The sequence below is a fragment of the Tachyglossus aculeatus genome, chromosome 21, assembly GCF_015852505.1.
Source record: "Tachyglossus aculeatus isolate mTacAcu1 chromosome 21, mTacAcu1.pri, whole genome shotgun sequence".
NCBI classification, from domain to species: domain Eukaryota; kingdom Metazoa; phylum Chordata; class Mammalia; order Monotremata; family Tachyglossidae; genus Tachyglossus; species Tachyglossus aculeatus.
This window is the reverse complement of record NC_052086.1, coordinates 23,325,179-23,341,878: the sequence shown is the minus strand read 5'-3', so window position 1 is coordinate 23,341,878 and position 16,700 is coordinate 23,325,179. Positions and strand designations below refer to the sequence as shown.

The 16,700-nt window shown below is 44.8% G+C and overlaps 1 protein-coding gene across 2 annotated transcripts in view; it reads left to right on the top strand.

Moving 5' to 3' along the window:
- Window positions 1-16,700, top strand: part of IFT81 (intraflagellar transport 81) — a 102,660-nt gene that overhangs the window by 23,458 nt on the left and 62,502 nt on the right. For both annotated transcript variants that reach the window (XM_038763245.1, XM_038763244.1), the window contains exons 10-11: window positions 9,874-9,969; window positions 12,376-12,522. In XM_038763245.1, coding sequence (XP_038619173.1) covers window positions 9,874-9,969; window positions 12,376-12,522 — 243 coding nt within the window. The remainder of the gene's footprint in view (window positions 1-9,873; window positions 9,970-12,375; window positions 12,523-16,700) is intronic.

The following is a 16,700-nucleotide window of genomic DNA, read 5'->3' as shown; positions in this document are numbered from 1 at the left end:
AGAAGGGGGGCAGGGGGAGATGGGTGGGCAAGGGAAAGGTTGTTGAGGATGAGGGGCCTCTGGGCTGGACCAGAGACTGCTTCTTGACAGCCAAAACAACCGTGGAGCAGTAGGAGTGTGGGCTGGCTTTTCCCTGACCCGCATCCCAGAGCAGCCACCGTGCTCTATATCAAGAGCCATGCCAGCTAACTGCAGTGCTGGCCAACTGGCTGGTGGCACACTGCGGTTTGGGTCCTGCACTATCGCTTTGGACGGGGGCTAGTACAATGTTAGGGCCATATCTACTCCTCGGCCCCGTAACTATGTCAAAGGGCAACGTACCTCATCTGTAAAACGGGGATTCAGTAACTGTTCTCCCTCCTGCTCGCATGGTGGGCCCCTCATGGGACAGGGACTGTCTGTGCTCTGATGATCTTGGATATACCCCAGCACTTAATACAGTGCTTGGCATATAGTAAACACTCAGCAAATACTCCAATTATTATTATTAATAGTAATTACTATTATCATCATCATTATTATTTTCATCATTGTAATCATCATTATAATTTTGAGTGGTAATAGTATTGTCCTGCCTACTGTCCTCTAATGTGGTATAGGAGAGGAGCCTGAGGAAGCAAAGACTGTGAAATTAGAAATTCCTCCCTTCAAAGCCCTACTGAGAGCTCACCTCCTCCAGGAGGCCTTCCCAGACTGAGCTCCCTCCTTCCTCTCCCCCTCCTCCCCCTCTCCATCCCCCCGCCTTACCTCCCTCCCTTCCCCACAGCACCTGCATATATGTTTGTACATATTTATTACTCTATTTATTTTACTTGTACTTATCTATTCTATTTATTTTATTTTGTTAATATGTTTTGTTTTGTTCTCTGTTTCCCCCTTCTAGACCGTGAGCCCACTGTTGGGTAGGGACTGTCTCTTTATGTTGCCAACTTGTACTTCCCAAGTGCTTAGTACAGTGCTCTGCACACAGTAAGCGCTCAATAAATACAATTGAATGAATGAATGAATGAATGAATGTAGCCCCCCCCCTCACTGACCTGGAGTTCCTGGACCAGGCAGTTCAGCTTGGTGCCAGAAAAAGAAAAACAGACCAAAGCCCCACCCACTTTAAAATAATTCATACTAGAATAGGCTCACGGGCACTTATCATTTTAGTAGTGTGATATCCCGTTGGTTCTGGCCTTCTTCCATCCCTGAGTAATCTCTCAGCACCATTGCTCAAAGTCAAACATTTACCCAGGAAGTTCTCAGAGCAATAATGATAGTCCAAATAATTTAATCCAGAATTAATATTTTGCCCTAAATTATCCAAATTGGGCATGTACTTGGGCTGTGGTTACCTGGGGTAGATATATTTTTAAAAATAATTTGGTCATATAAACTCATATTTTGGGCAGAATTCACCCTGAGCAAGTCTAATATTAGTGGCCACCGTATCTCGCAGAAACAACGGATGATTTTGCAGCTACAAACGACTAAGTTGCAGCTGTATGACCTTGGACAAGTCTGTTAACTTTTCTAGACCTCAGCTTCCTTATCTGTTCTTTCTTCTCTTTAGGTTATAAGACCCATAGGGGATGGGAACTGTGTGACCTGTCTCATGATGATCTTTTGTGTACCCAGGGCTTAGTACAGGGCTTGTCACATAGCACTTAATACCACAATTATTGTTATTTTGGAATCCTTTCAGGAAGCCTGATCGACAGGCTGCATTTCAGGCTTTTTCATCCTTTCACCTCAGCAGCTCTTTCCTTTCCCTGGTGTCATGCTGGAGGACAGCCATCTTAGACTAGCCCTTCAGAGGCCAAAAAGATGGTCGCAGGGTGAAAGAGACACAAATCAATCAATCAATCGTATTTATTGAGCGCTTACTATGTGCAGAGCACTGTACTAAGCGCTTGGGAAGTACAAATTGGCAACACATAGAGACAGTCCCTACCCAACAGTGGGCTCACAGTCTAAAACTGACAACACCACCAGGCAGAAGCAGTCAGTAGGGTGAAATTCCTAGTCAATCAGAGGACGTGCCTAAGGACGGACTCTTCAGATGAACAAGTACTTTGTCTACACCAATGTGGCCTCATTCTTTTGACACGTGCTATTGATAAATGGTGGTAAAAAGTATTAGTATCAAATCTTTTAAACAGCTGGCTACCATGCAAGATATTTTGAGTTGAGTCTTGGCCCACAAGACCTTGGCCTGACCCAGCTTCTAAGGTCGATTTGGGCCAGGCTGCAGGCCTTCCTCGGGTTCCCACGATGATAGTTTTGGGGTAAGTGGCTGACACAGATGTAGAGATGCAGTGTAATAATGATGGAATTTATTAAGCGCTTACTATGTGCAAAGCACTGTTCTAAGCACTGGGGAGGTTACAAGGTGATCAGATTGTCCCACGGGGGGCTCACAGTCTTAATCCCCATTTTACAAATGAGGTAACTGAGGCCCAGAGAAGTTAAGTGACTTGCCCAAAGTCACATTGTTAACTGCTCTCTGTGATGTCATCATGTGCGTATTTTTTGCCATCCCATAAATTGTTATCTGCTCTCTGTGATATCATCATCTGCTTATTTTATTATTGCCATAGCATGTTAATTGTTAACTACCCCTGTGATGTCATCTCCTACTTTTTTATTATTGCTACTGTATTATTGCTACTACATGTTAATTGTTAACCTCCCACTGTGCTGTCATTTACCTTGCTGACCTCACCATGAACTATCAATTCCCCTGCTCCCAACTGCCCTTCCCATTCCTCACCTTCCCCTTCCCCTCTCCCACCCAGCTCTTTCCCTCCCTTCCCCCCCCCCCCCCCGCCCCTACCCCTACCCCCCCCAGGATCCCTCTGTACCAGTGCCAGTCCTCAACTCCTCCCTTCCAGCTCCCTCCCTCCCCTCCTCCCCGCCCCCACCCCATCCCAGTTCTCCTTTCTCATCACCACCCCTCTTCCCACTATCCCCGCCCAGGCCCCCTGCCAACTCATCCCAATCCAAATCCTCCCCACCCCTCCCACTCTTCCCCCTCCCTCCCCTCCCTCCACAGCTGCTGCCAAGTGTGGCCTGTGGAAACCCCTCTCCATTATAGGTAAGCTCCCTTTCATCCTGGACCTATTCCTTTCCAGCTCTCTACTCCTCCTCACCCTAATTGAAGCATGGCTCTCTCAGGATGACACAGTCTCTTCTGCTGCTCTCCAGTGGAAGCCTCTTCTTCTCCCACTCCCCCAGACTCACCGGAAAAGGAGGAGGTGTCGGTTTCCATCTCGCTCCCCAGTGTCACTTTTGCACTATCCCTCCCCCGCCCGTCCCTTTTCTTCGCCTCCTTTGAAGCCCACATTATTTGCCTCTCCCACCCCCTCCAGATTCTTGTAGACGTCATCTACTGCCCCCTCGGGCCCCACCTCCAACTTCTTTAACAATTTTGACCCCTTTCTCACCTTCCTTCTGTCCTTTTCCATGCCCACTCTGATCCTCGGAAACTTCAACATCCACATGGATGTCCCTGGTGACTCCCCTGTCGCCCGCCTTCTATCTCTCCTTGACGCTGCCAACCTCCTGCTCCACCCCCCCTTGCCCACTTACCAACTTAGTCACACGCTCGACCTCATCATCTCCTACCAGTGTACTATCTCCACCCTCGCGAACTCTGAAATCCCTCTCTCTGATCATAACCTCACCTGCCTCCTCACTCACACTCCTCTCCCCTGTAAATCTATATTACTACCTCACAGAGACCTCCTCTCCCTCGACCCCATCCATCTTTCTGAGCGCCTCACACCCCACCTCACCTCCCTTTCCTCTCTACCCAATCTTGATGACCAGATTACTGCTCTCAACTCTACCCTTTCTACTCAGCTCAACTCGCTTGCTCCCCTTTCCCTTCACCGCTCTCTTACCACTAACCCACAGCTCTGGATCACTGCCACTGTCCGCCTCCTTCGCTCTTATGCTCGAGCTGCTGAACGCTGCTGGTGAAAGTCTAAACACCAAGCCAACCTTGTTCACTTCTTCCTGCCTTAACTCTGCCCTCTCATCTGCCAGACAAAACTATTTCTCCTCCCTTATTGACACCCATGCCCATCATCCCCGTCAGCTCTTCCATACATTTAACTCCCTTCTCAGGCCCCCTGTTCCTCCCCCTCCTCCATCCCTCACCCCCAACGATCTGGCCTCCTAATTCATTAGTAAAATTAACTCCATCAGGTCTGAGCTCCCCAAAGTCACTCCTACCCCTTCTCCAACTCCCCTGCTCTCAACCCTCTCCACTACTCTCCCATCTTTCCCAGCAGTATCCTCAGGTGAGATCTCCTCCCTCCTCTCAAGTGCTGCTCCAGCCACCTGTGCTTCTGACCCCATTCCCTCTCATCTTATGAAATCTCTCACCCCTTCCCTCCTCCCCTCTTTAACTTCCATCTTCAACAGCTCACTCTCCACTGGTTCCTTCCCCTCTGCCTTCAAACATGCCCACGTCTCCCCCATCCTTAAAAACCCCTCTCTTGACTCCACCTCTCCTTCTAGTTATCGCCCTATCTCCCTCCTACCATTCCTTTCCAAACTCCTAGAACAAGTCGTCTACACCCGCTGCCTCGAATTCCTCAACGCCAACTCTCTCCTTGACCCCTTCCAATCTGGTTTCTGTCCCCTACACTCCACCAAAACTGCCCTCTCAAAGGTCACCAGTGACCTCCTTCTTGCCAAATCCAATGATTCCTACTCCATCCTAATCCTCCTCGACCTCTCAGCTGCCTTCGACACTGTGGACCACCCCCTTCTCCTCAACACGCTATCCAACCTTGGCTTCACAGACTCCGTCCTCTCCTGGTTCTCCTATTATCTCTGTGGTCGTTCATTCTCAGTCTCCTTTGCAGGCTTCTCCTCCCCCTCCCATCCCGATACTGTAGGGGTTCCTCAAGGGTCAGTTCTTGGACCCCTTCTGTTCTCTGTCTACACTCATTCCCTTGGTGAACTCATTCACTCCCACGGCTTCAACTATCATCTCTACGCTGATGACACCCAAATCTACATCTCTGCCCCTGCTCTCTCTCCCTCCCTTCAGGCTCGGGTCTCCTCCTGCCTTCAGGACGTCTCCATCTGGATGTCTGCCCACCATCCAAAACTCAGTATGTCCAACACTGAACTCCTTATCTTCCCTCCCAAACTCTGCCCTCTCCCTGACTTTCCCATCACTGTAAACGGCACTACCGTCCTTCCCGTCTCACAAGCCCGCAACCTTGGTGTCATCCTCGACTCCGCTCTCTCATTCACCCCTCACATCCAATCCGTCACCAAAACCTGCCGGTCTCACCTCTGCAACATTGCCAAGGTCCACCCTTTCCTCTCCATCCAAACCATTACCTTGCTGCTTCAATCCCTCATCCTATCCCGACTGGATTACTTCATCAGCCTCCTCTCTGATCTCCCATCCTCCTGTCTCTCCCCACTTCAGTCAATACTTCACGCTGCTGCCCGGATCATCTTTGTGCAGAAACGCTCTGGACATGTTACTCCCCTCTTCTAAAATCTCCAATGGCTACCAGTCCACCTAAGCATCAAGCAAAAACTCCTCATTCTCGGCTTTAAGGCTGTCCATCACCTCACCCCCTCCTACCTCACCTCCCTTTTCTCCTTCTCCAGCCCAGCCCGCACCCTCCGCTCCTCTGCCACTAACCTCCTCACTGTGCCTCGTTCTCACCTGTCCCGCCATCGACCCCTGGCCCAAGCCCTCCCCCTGTCCTGGAATGCCCTCTCTCCACACATCTGCCAAGCTGACTCTCTTCCCCCCTTCAAAGCCCTACTGAGAGCTCACCTCCTCCAGGAGGCCTTCCCAGACTGAGCCCCCTTTTTCCTCTCCCCCTCCCCATCCCCCCTGCCCTACCTCTTTGCCCTCCCCACAGCACCTGTATATATGTTTGCAGTGTGGCTCAGTGGAAAGAGCATGGGCTTTGGAGTCAGAGGTCATGGGTTCAAATCCTGGCTCCGCCAACTGTCAGCTGTGTGAATTGGGGCAAGTCACTTCACTTCTCTGGGCCTCAGTTACCTCATCTGTGCAATGGGGATTAAAACTGTAAGCCCCCCGTGGGGCAACCTGATCACCTTGTAACCTCCCCAGCACTTAGAACAGTGCTTTGCACATAGTAAGTGCTTAACAAATACCATTGTTATTATTATTATTATTATTGTTACAGATTTATTACTGTATTTTACTTGTACATATTTACTATTCTATTAATTTTGTTAATGATGTGCATCTAGCTTTATTTCTATTTATTCTGATGACTTGACACCTGTCCACATGTTTTGTTTTGTTGTCTGTCTCCCCCTCGTAGACTGTGAGCCCATTGTTGGGTCGGGACCGTCTCTATATGTTGCCAATTTGTACTTCCCAAGCGCTTAGTACAGTGCTCTGCACACAGTAAATGCTCAATAAATACAATTAAATGAGTGAATGAATGACAACTGATGGAGCTGGGATTTGAGCCTTTGACTCCAAAGCCCGTGCTCTTTCCACTGAGCCATGCTGCTTCTCCACATGTGCTCTAGATTTTCCAATGGGTGACAACTCTGGAAACTTTTAACCTGCAATCCAGACAGATTTTAGCCCAAGCGTGCGGTCACACCTCTGTACCAGGGCTAAGTAAGTTCCTTGAGGTTTCTTTTCCTCTCCCTCTTTCACTCTTTTCCCGACTCATCATCCCTGGCTCTTCCACTTGCCGACTTAGCCCTGGATAAACAGAAAGACTGTTTTGGGGACAAACAAGGCTGAAAAATGTACACAACGTGGCCTATTGGATAGAGCACAGGCCCGGGAGTCAGAAGGACCTGGGTTCTAATTCTGGCTCCATCACTTGTCCATTGTGCAGCTTTGGAAAGTCACTTAACTTCTCTGTGCCTCAGTTCCCTCATCGGTAAAAGGGGGATTAAGACTGTGACCCCTACGTGGGACCGGGACTGCCTCTAACTCAGTGATCTTGTATCTACCCCAGGGCTTAGAACAGTGCTCGGCATATAGTAAGCGCTTAACAAATACCACCATTATTAACCTATTCAGGGCTTTAGTTGAAAGTGACCATATTTTTTAGAGCTCAAAATGGTAAGGGGTAAGGGATAAAACGTCCTGGGGGCAAGGCTAAACTGAAATTAGAGCATGAGAAAAGGCAGGAAAAAGGTACAGAAAGAAACAGAGATATAGGCAAAGCAACTGTTGTACACACACCTATAAGCAAACACATGTGCACACACATGAGCATACATGTGAACTCACACATACACCCACACACGGGTGCGCACAAGCAGTTAATCCAAAGAAGTTTTTTGTCCAGGAGAGCTGGATGGAGTTACTCTTTCCTCACTGTTCCCCCTGGAAAGGGTTGCAGCAGCCACTAGCAGAATCTGCCCCCATCCCACTCCCCCCCACAACAGAGGATTTTAGTTGCTGGTGAACAGCTCCTGGGTAATAATGATAATAATAATGTTGGTATTTGTTAAGCGCTTACTGTGTGCCAAGCACTGTTCTAAGCACTGGGGGAGATACCAGGTAATCAGGTTGTCCCAGGTGGGGCTCACAGTCTTCATCCCCGTTTGACAGATGAGGTCACTGAGGCACAGAGAAATTAAGTGACTTGCCCAAGGTCACCCAGCTGACAAGTGGCAGAGCGGGATTAGCACCCACGACCTCTGACTCCCAAGTGTGTGCTCTTGCCACTAAGCCAAGCTGGAGGGCCAAGTGGCAACAGCAGCTCCCAGAGCAGATCAGGGCTTTTAGACTGTGAGCCCATTGTTGGGTAGGGACTGTCTCTATATGTTGCCAACTTGTACTTCCCAAGCGCTTAGTACAGTGCTCTGCACACAGTAAGCGCTCAATAAATACGATTGATTGATTGATTGATCGATCAGGGCCAGTGGCCAAAATGAGGAAACAGCAGTGAGATGGAGGCCACTTTTCTCGTTCTTTCTCCCAACTTCATAGTACCACCACTGCCACCAGGACTAAAGTTGTAAGGACTGCCGTCAGTGGAGTCAGTCAGTTGTGTTTATTGAGCGCTTACTGGGTGCACGGCACTGTACTATACGCTTGGGAGAGTACAACAGAACAGACACAGTCCCTGCCCACAACAAGCTTAGAAGCTAGAAGACTGTGTCATGGTAGTTGCAGCCGCAGTAGGGAAAATCGTGGAGCAGTCCTCTTCGCTCTGCCCCTCCCACCACCAAGTTCTTTGGAGATCATCTAATTTACATTCTCATAGCTAAAACCACTTTAAGCTAGGAAGGACTATTCTTAGTAAATCAAATAGACTGCAAATGGTAAGTTTTAAAATAAATGCACCGGTCCCTGGCACAGGTATACAGATCCAGCCCATCATCATCATCAATCGTATTTATTGAGCGCTTACTGTGTGCAGAGCACTGTACTAAGCGCTTGGGAAGTACAAATTGGCAACATCTAGAGACAGTCCCTACCCAACAGTGGGCTCACAGTCTAAAAGGGGGAGACAGAGAACAAAACCAAACATACTAACAAAATAAAATAAATAGAATAGATATGTACAAGTAGAATAAATAAATAAATAAATAGAGTAATAAATAATATATACAGGTGCTGTGGGGAAGGGAAGGAGGTAAGATGGGGGGGATGGAGAGGGGGGCGATGGGGAGAGGAAGGAAGGGGCTCAGTCTGGGAAAGCCTCATAAACAATTTAAGTGAACTTCATAAATTGCAAGATTCATTTTTAAGGGATTGTTTTATATTTCATTACAACAAGGATCCCTTGTTTAGAATTATTGCCTGAAAGAAGTACAATACAGTATTCCCCCACTGGACAGAAAGCATATCTGATTTGACAACCTTGTACCCACCCCAGCTCTTAACACAGGGCTTGACACACAGTAAGTGATTAATAAATGCCAAAATAATAATCAAATGAAACTTCATGATAAAATTTGGAGATATAATTTATTCATACTGTATATTGCTATATTGTAACTAAGCTAGGGCAGAGGAGTTAACAGTCCTAGCCTTTATATTTATCCCTCAGATACAAAATAGAGGCTGTTAAGTTTATCACTGTCTTGGAGGAAGGCAGGTGGAGAGAGAGAGATTGACTGTAAACTCATTGTGGGCAAGGAATCTGTCTACAAACTCTGTTGGATTGTAGTCTTCCATTCATTCATTCATTCATTCAATCATATTTATTGAGCGCTTACTGTGTGCAGAGCTCTGTACTAAGCACTTGGGAAGTGCAGGTTGGCAATATATAGAGACGGTCCCTACCCAACAACGGGCTCACAGTCTAGAAGGGGGAGACAGACAACAAAACGAAACATGTGGTCAGGTGTCAAGTCATCAGAATAAATAGAAGTAAAGCTAGAAGCACATCATGGACAAAATAAATAGTAAATATATACAAGTAAAATAAATAGAGTAATACATCTGTACAAATATATATACAGGTGCTGTGGGGAGGGGGAGAGGAAAAAGGGGGCTCAGTCTGGGAAGGCCTCCTGAAGGAGGTGAGCTCTCAGTAGGGCTTTGAAGGGAGGAAAAGAGCTAGCTTGGCGGATGTGCGGAGGGAGGGCATTCCAGGCCCGGGGGAGGATGGGGGCCGGGGGTCTCCCAAGTGCTTAGCACAGTATTCACTCCATAAACACTCCATAAATACCATTTACTGAGGGAGAGAGAACTCTCAACCATTCCCAATTTTATTAAAGAGATAGCACCTTCTAGAGGGTAATTCTCCCTAGTATTATACAGTACTAGTATTGTCTTTAAGAGAAGAATTCCTCTAACTGAGTCACACACAATAGGGCTATCAAAGATTGGTTTGTCCTGACTGAACCCAGAAAGTTAGGGTATTCATTTTCTGCACTTCCTGACCTTTTCAGATAAATGAGGTCAACACACAGATTAATCATCTGATTGAAAAGAAAATGATGAGAAATGAGCCAATGGAAGGGAAACTTTCACTGTACCGACAACAGGTAAGAAGAACAACGGTCTATTGTACCTAGCCTTTAAGCCTACCATAGCTAAAGTTTGGAATGTGTTATCTACAGTTTTAAAGGGAGGAGGAAACAGAGAACAGTCCTTCTTTTGTCAGGCTTAATCTCCAGATTATAGATCAGAACAAAAAAATACAAAAAGGGTGTTCAATATGAAACATAATCTACTATTATAATCTATCATCTGGTGATGCCTAGTTTCCACAGCGTCTTCCAAATAAAACAGTAGAATTTTTGCCCTGATTATATCTGTGGATATAAAGTTTCATTTCATTTGTCATGAGGCTTAAAGGTAAAAGTATGTATAAAATTGAATTAATAAAAAAAAACTTTTTAAGTTTTGAAGTTTTTAGATTGAATGTATAAATAATGATGAAGTTGGTGTTAAAATTCTATTTATTTTAAGCACAACAATGAAATAGGGAGGTATTACAGTTTCAAAGAAAGTCACCCATTAAGCAAACAATATTTGGAACCAGTTCAATGGATTAACTCAGTCTTAAATCCAATCTCTGATTCTCCAAAGTAAAAGCAACCTTTTGAATTATTATGGCATCTGTTGTCATGACTATCAATCAGTTATATTTATTGAGCACTTACTATATGCAGAACACTGTACTAAGCACTTGGGAAACAAAATCCCTGCCCACAACAAGCTTAAAGTCTAGAAGGGGAGACTGGCATTTATATAAATAAATAAGTGACGGATACGTACCTAAGGGTTGTGGGGTTGAGGGAGAGATGAATAAAGGGAGCAAATTAGGGTGATGCAAAAGGGAGTGGGAAAAGAGAAAATGAGGGCTTAGTCATTATTATACTATACTGTACTTCATTGTCAAATGAAACATTGGGGATGCAAACAAAAATTTTTAAAAACATTTACATGAGGGCAGACTTACTGCAGGTAAATTTGTTCAAAGCAATATTTGTATCATTTCAGTGAAACAGTTTTTGCAAATATTTTACCCTAGTGTCTTTTGAAGATTTTGGGGAAGCCCCACAAAAATTCATGTCCGATACCAAGTTTCGTGGAAGCGTTCTCCAAAAAGCATCGTAACTGATTTTTGCTTTTAAATGTTTAAAAAAAAAACCAACGAAATAAAATGTATGTTTTTTGAAAGAATTAATTATAATTCTGGTATTTATTAAGCACTTACTATGAGCTAAGCATTGGAGTAGATATAAAGTCAGATCAGATAAAGGACCTGAGTTCTAATCCCAGCTACACCACATGTCCGTTGTGTGGCCTTGGGTGAGTCATTTAAATTCTCTGTGCCTAAATTACCTCATCTGTAAAATGGCAATTGAGGCTGTGAGCTCCATGTGAGTCATGGACTACGTCCAACTTGATTTGCTTGTTTCTACCCCAGCGCTTAGTACAGTGCGTGGCACATAGTAAGTGCTTAACAAATGCCACTAAAAAAAATTCAAGAATATAGATTGGCAATTTAGGCCATTTTAGACTGAGAGATGATCCTGTTGCTGAAAATGGTCAAATCTGTAAGGCAGAAACCAGCGTTCTTCAAAAATTTTAACCCTAATTTGAAATTATAATTTACTGAGAGTTGGCTGAAAATCATACAGTTGATTACCATGTATATATCCTAGCATTTAGTGCAGTGTTTGGTGTATAGTAAGCCCTAACAAAGGCTATTACTATTACGTAAGCTCGTTATGGGCAGGGAACATGTCTGCCAATTCTGTTGTATTCTCCCAAGAGCTTAGTACGTGCTCTACACATAATAAGAGCTCAGTAAATACCAGTGATGACTGACTGATTACTATTACGCAGTTCAGGGCTTTTTTTGGCCATGGGATAGCATCCCAGTGTGAACCTGATTATCCTGGAAGTCTTTTTAATTGGTAGTAGTTACCCTGGGGGTATTGGTGATGATTTGTTGCTCTTCCTACTGCTCTTGGGCTCTGGATTGTCTTCAGGTCTTCTGAGTTCAGGCCCGGCCTATCTGTCCAGAAGTAAATATGTGAATATCAGAGTTCTTAGAATGGTTTGAGGGGCAGGTCTAGTGGTTCCTGGCTCAAAAGACATTATTCGCATCTGCCCTGATTGAGCCTCGTAAATGTTGGCTTGATGTGAAAGATTAGGTTTCATGCAATTCAATATCCATTGTAAAGATTCTTTCAAAAAATACGTCTGCCCTATGCCAATTTGACCAAAAACTCATCTGACAAGATAAGTCAGTTGAAGAAAATGCAAAATCTCATGTAAATTTTGCTTTATTTTGCTGGACTGTGAGTGTTTTTCTGTTATAATCTGAATGTCGTTTTGCCAAGATTTTAATATTAGAATTATGCCCTATTTTTTCATGGATATTTCATGGGGTTTTTACTGGATACATTTTGAATGAACATTTAATAAATTTGCAGGCATCCATAATTTCTCGTAAAAAAGAAGCCAAAGCAGAAGAGCTTCAGGAAGCAAAAGAAAAATTGTCCAATTTGGAGAGGGAGCTAGCTGAAAAGGCAAATCAGACGCGTGAATTCAATGGCACTGAAGTATTGAAAGGGGATGAGGTAAATTTAAATGAGTACATTTAATATGTCCTTATTATTGTTGAAGCTATTATGTTCTTGTTTTTCTAAGTATTAATGTTAATTTTTATTATATAAAATTATGTATAGTTTATGTTGTCTAGGGCAGCTGAAATAGAAAATATTTTCATGTGACTATTGAGGTTTTCCCAATATGCTATGATTTCCTACCCTAAAATTAAGAAGGGATTACTCAGCATTTTTACTTAAATTCCAAGTTTATGTTATTTTGGAGGTTTATAGGTGGATTTTAATGAATCATAATTGTCCAAAAAAGTGAAGCAAGAGTAAATGGTATTAATAAATCATTACATTCAGATATTTGGGTAAACTTTTAGTCCGTATGGGTGCCTTGATGTACCATAGCAGTAGAAACCATATAACTACAGAATAAAAGCAAAATTCATTTCTTGAAAGGCAGAGAATTTGAGTCTGTGCCAATTTGTCTTTTTCCATGTTTATTTTTATTGGTTACCAATGGGCATATATTGAATTTTCCCCAAGCACTTAGTGCTGGGCCGTTATTATTTACAGTCTACTTCAGAGACGCACGTGAAGCATTTGAGAGGATGCTTATTATTTTCAGTGACTGACAATTGCACTCATTGTGTCTGTAGTCATCTGGTTTTGATCAAGAGGACAGTGCTCAGTATACAGTAAGCACTCTGTAAATTCCATTGATTGACTGATTATTTAGTTTGTGGGGTGGGGAAAGGAGAGAGGCAGGATCTGACCTTTCTCTTCCAAATCACTGGTTGGGTGAGTTTTTGCGTCTCCAACTGTGAGACGCAACCCAAAATGGTGCTAGGAGCCAGCTTAGCCTCTCAACTTCCTTTTGGAAAGGGAATGGGAGAGGAGAAGGATAGGAGAAAGGAAGAAAGGAGAGGGGAAGCAGGGAGATGGAATAATGAGCCCAGGGGAAGGAGCGTGGATTGGGGAGTTAGAGGACTTGGATTCTAATCTAGGCTCTGCCATTTGCCTGCTGTGTGACCTTGGGTAAGTCACTTAACTTCTCTATTCCTCTGTTTCCTCATCTGTAAATGGGGATTCAATACCCGTTCTCCCTCCTAATTAGACTGTGAGCCCATGTGGGATAGGGACTGTGTCAGGGACCGTCTCTATATGTTGCCAACTTGTACTTCCCAAGCACTTAGTACAGTGCTCTGCACACAGTAAGTGCTCAATAAATACGATTGATTGATTGATTGAAAGAGTCCGGGCTTTGGAGCCAGAAGTCAGGGGTTCGAATCCTGGCTCTGCCACCTGTCTGCTGTGTGACCTTGGGCAAGTCACTGCATTCATTCATTCAGTCGTATTTATTGAGCGCTTACGGTGTGCAGAGCACTGGACTAAACGCTTGGGAAGTACAAGTTGGCAACATATAGAGACGGTCCCTACCCAACAGCGGGCTCACAGTCCCTTCACTTCTCTGAGCCTCAGTTCCCTCATCTGGAAAATGGGGATGAAGACTGTGAGCCCCACGTGGGACAACCTGATCACCTTGTATTCCCCCCAGCACTTAGAGCAGTGCTCTACACATAGTAAGCGCTTAACAAATGCCATTATTATTATTATTATTGTTATTATTATCTATCCCAGTGCTTAGTACAGTGCCTGGCCCAAAACAGGTGCATAACATATACCTCAGTTATGAGAGTAGGGTGGAAAAGAGGAATGGGGCAGGTGGGGAGTGAGGGAGAAGCAGATGGAAAGGGAGGGAGAAGTGAGAGATAATGAGAAGAGGCATGGAGGTAGAGAGGACATGGTGAGGAGAAGGGGAGAAAGAGAATGAAGGAAAGCCCATCATTCATTCATTCATTCATTCAATCGTATTTATTGAGCGCTTACTGTGTGCAGAGCACTGTACTAAGCGCTTGGGAAGTACAAGTTGGCAACATATAGAGATGGTCCCTACCCAACAGCGGGCTCACAGTCTAGAAGGGGGAGACAGACAACAAAAAACATATTAACAAAATAAAATAAATAGAATAAATATGTACAAATTAAATCAGTAGAGTAATAAATACGTACAAACATATATACATATATACAGGTGCTGTGGGGAGGGGAAGGAGGTAAGGCGCGGGGGCATGAGGAGGGGGAGAGGAAGGAGGGGGCTCAAATTTCCAAATCTAACAGATTCTGGTTTGGCCTGATATTCTTTGACCTTGCAGCTGCCTTTGATCCCGGACCACTCCCTTCTCCTGGAAACACTACCTAATCTTGGTCTCTATGACAGTTATTAATTATTATTGGTAATAATAATTATGGTAGTTGTTCAGCGCTTACTATGTGCCAAGGACTGTTCTAAGTGCTGGGGTAGATACAGGGTAGTCAGGTTGTCCCATGTAGGGCTCACAGTCTTAATCCCCATTTTCCAGATGAGGTAACTGAGGCCCAGAGAAGTGAAGTGACTTCTCCAAGGTCACACAGCAGACAAGTGGCAGAGCCAGGATTAGAACCCATGACCATGACATGGGTTCTGGGTCATGTTCTATGACAGTTCTCTATTATTTAATCCTTTTCAGCCTCTTTTGCTGGCTCTTTCTCTGCCTCCCACCCCAAACTGTTGGTGCCCCTCCAGGCTCCATTCTGAGACCCGTTCTCTTCCATTTACACTCTCTGTTTTGGGAAACTCATCCAATGCCATGGCATGGCATAGTGGATAGAGCACAGGCTTGGGAGTCAGAAGGTCGTGAGGCACTTCTCTGTGCCTCAGTTACCTAATCTGTAAAATGGGGATTGAGATCGTGAGCCCCATGTGGGACAGAGATTATGTCCCACATGCAGAGATTTGAGTGTATCCACCCCAGCGCTTAGTACAGCGCCTGGCACGTAGTAAGTGCTTAACAAATACCATGATTATTATTATTATTATTATTATCGTTACCTCTATGGCCATAACTCCCAAATATAACTCGCTAATCCTGACCTCTCTCTTTCTCTGCAGTCTCACATTCACTGCTGCTTCCAAAACATTGCTACATGGATAACTTGCTGGCATTTTAAGCCCAGTTTGTCCAAAACTGAACTACTCATCTTCCCTCCTACATCCTTTCCTCCTCCTAGCTTTCACATCACACCACGGTTCTTGCTGTGTAACAAGCCCATGATCTTGCCATTGTCTCTGATTCCTCCCTCTCTTGTCACCCCTACTCACTCTGTAGCTACTCAATCAACTAATGGTATTTATTGAGCTCTTACTATGCACAAAGCCATGTAGTAAGTGCTTGGTAGAGTACAATACAACAGAGTTAGCAGACAAGTTCCCTGCCCACAAGAAGCTTAAAGTGTACAGTCTATTGTTAGTTCTTCCTCCATAACATTTCCAGGATCCACCCTTTCCTCTCCGTATAAGTATCCTTCAGGTGATTAAAATATCCTGGCTAGGCTACCGCATCAGCCTCCTCACTGATCTGCTTGCCTCCAGTGGCTCTCCTCTTCGGTCTGTATCTCAAGCTGCTGTCTGGATGATTTTTCTAAAATGTCACTCGACATATGGCTCCCCATTCTTCAGAAACCTCCGGTGGTTGTCCGTTTCTATTAGCATCAATCAGAAACTTCTGACCATTGGCTTTAAAGCACCCAAGGGCTCCCTGTCTCTTTATTAACCACTACACTCTATCCTCTCAAACTAACCTACTCAAGTGCCTCATTCTTTTCTCTCTCCTGCCAACCTCCTGGTCATGGCCTCCCCCCCCGACTCGCTGGATCTCCCTCCCATCCTTGTTATCTGCCGGACAACAGTCCCCCATCCCTTCCCGCCCCCCCCCGCATCCTCAAAGCCCTTCTGAAATTACATCTCTTCCAGGAGAGCTTCCCTCGATAATTTCCTAATCTCTCCACATTATATCCCCTAACTGCCACTTCAGTCCTTCCACACCAACCTAAGTGCTTAAGTTCCACCTCTGTAATATTTTGTGTACATATGTTAGGTGCTCTGTTACTCACGCCTATCTGAAATTTATATGTGTCTGTCTCTTCTTCTAGATTGTAATAATAGTAATAATCATGGTATTGGTTAAGTGCTTATTTTGTGCCAAGGACTGTACTAAGCACTGGGGTAGAGACAAAATGACCTGATTGGATCCAATCTTTGTTCCACATGGAGTTTACCATCTGATTAGGAGGGAGGAAACTGAGGTATAGAGAAATTGTGA